At 40.7% G+C, this 1,333-nt stretch overlaps 1 protein-coding gene across 1 annotated transcript in view; it reads right to left on the bottom strand.

Annotated features, from left to right (window-relative positions):
- The window catches only part of LOC109961051 (gap junction alpha-5 protein-like), a 7,587-nt gene extending 6,260 nt beyond the window's left edge, over window positions 1-1,327 (bottom strand). The window contains exons 1-2 of the mRNA XM_020601588.1: window positions 1,213-1,327; window positions 808-972 (exon numbers count right to left, since the gene is read on the bottom strand). Of these exons, the coding sequence (XP_020457244.1) occupies window positions 808-972; window positions 1,213-1,281 (234 nt within the window). The 5' untranslated portion in view covers window positions 1,282-1,327. The remainder of the gene's footprint in view (window positions 1-807; window positions 973-1,212) is intronic.
- Between the last annotated feature and the right edge of the window lie 6 nt (window positions 1,328-1,333).

Raw genomic sequence — 1,333 nt, 5'->3', positions numbered from 1 at the left:
AGCATATGGCTGCAATATAACAAAGAGTGAAAAATTTAAGGGGTCTGAATACTTTCCGTACCCACTGTGAGTCTGCTTGTGGAGACTTGCTTCATATTGGTAAAACATCACAGTGAAGGTGCTTGCTGAAGTTGTTTTTGAATGGTGCATTCAAGGACATGCTAGCAACTTGAGTGCCAGTGCTTGAAAAGCACTGCATTCACAAACTATTTCTGTTTGTAGATATAGATTTTGGTTGTGGAGTTTCCTTGAAAGCATCAGTGGGGAAGAGTTCTGCATCAGCACCTTGATATCAAGTGTTCACTGTAACTGAATGCCAAGGGCTTATTATTAGCTGTATTGACCAGTCTCTGCAGGTTTACACTGCCCTGAAATGAATAGAAAGCAATGGCTGCAAGGAGTGTGGCAAATTAATCCATATACTGTACATTTATCACATTGCATCATGTCCATCTATTGCACAACAGTTTCCACCCTGATGAAGGCAAGACGTAGCTGAAACACTTGGTGAATTCATAATAGTGCACTGGATGAGGCATGTTCTGTTTTGATAAACTTGCATTAAAACTCACACTGGCCTGAGCTCAGTGTTTGTGGTCACAATGTTAGAAAATGACCAGTAATAATATATGTAATTTGTAGTTTATTCAGAACCACCAGTGCAGTTGTTTAAGTCAATAGATGCAATACTGTAATTTTAGGATGTAATATCACCACTGATTTCCACAGGGTCTTCCACAGGCATCTTTAAGGTTGTAAATACTGCTTTCATCACATCACGTGACATTAGGTTGTACAGTATATTACCCAATATCGTATATGTGCTATAGGGAAAGCTCTGTCGTAACAGACGTTCTCGCAGCCTGGCTGCTCAGTGTCACAGTTAAAATCTTCCTGCTCATCTCCCCACGATGACTCAGCGGCCGTACCGAGTACCAGGATACGGAAGATAAACAGGATGGTCAGCCACACCTGTGGAGCGAACAACAACAAACAAAATAGATCAAACCCTCAGAAACATTAATATAGTAACATAATAGATATACTGTAGTATAGAAACAACGATGAGTGAGGATCTTTGTACAGGAATATAACGTTTGAAAATACTATAAGTGTGAACAGATGTAGGTGTAGATATTTAGGAAAACCCGACTGAATGATTCCATTGCTGCTATTAACTGATGCATTTGTGTGTGTGTGTCAGTGTGATACCTTGCCAACTGAGGTAGAGTGCTCCTGTACTTCCTCCAGGAAGTTTCCCAGTAGACTCCAGTCTGCCATGACTGGTTACAGCTCAGCACAGGTTTGTCAGTTTACCCTCTGATGATCTTTC

This window comes from Monopterus albus, unplaced genomic scaffold (genome assembly GCF_001952655.1).
Source record: "Monopterus albus unplaced genomic scaffold, M_albus_1.0 scaffold52.1, whole genome shotgun sequence".
Classification (NCBI taxonomy): domain Eukaryota; kingdom Metazoa; phylum Chordata; class Actinopteri; order Synbranchiformes; family Synbranchidae; genus Monopterus; species Monopterus albus.
This window is presented reverse-complemented; position numbering and strand designations above follow the sequence as displayed.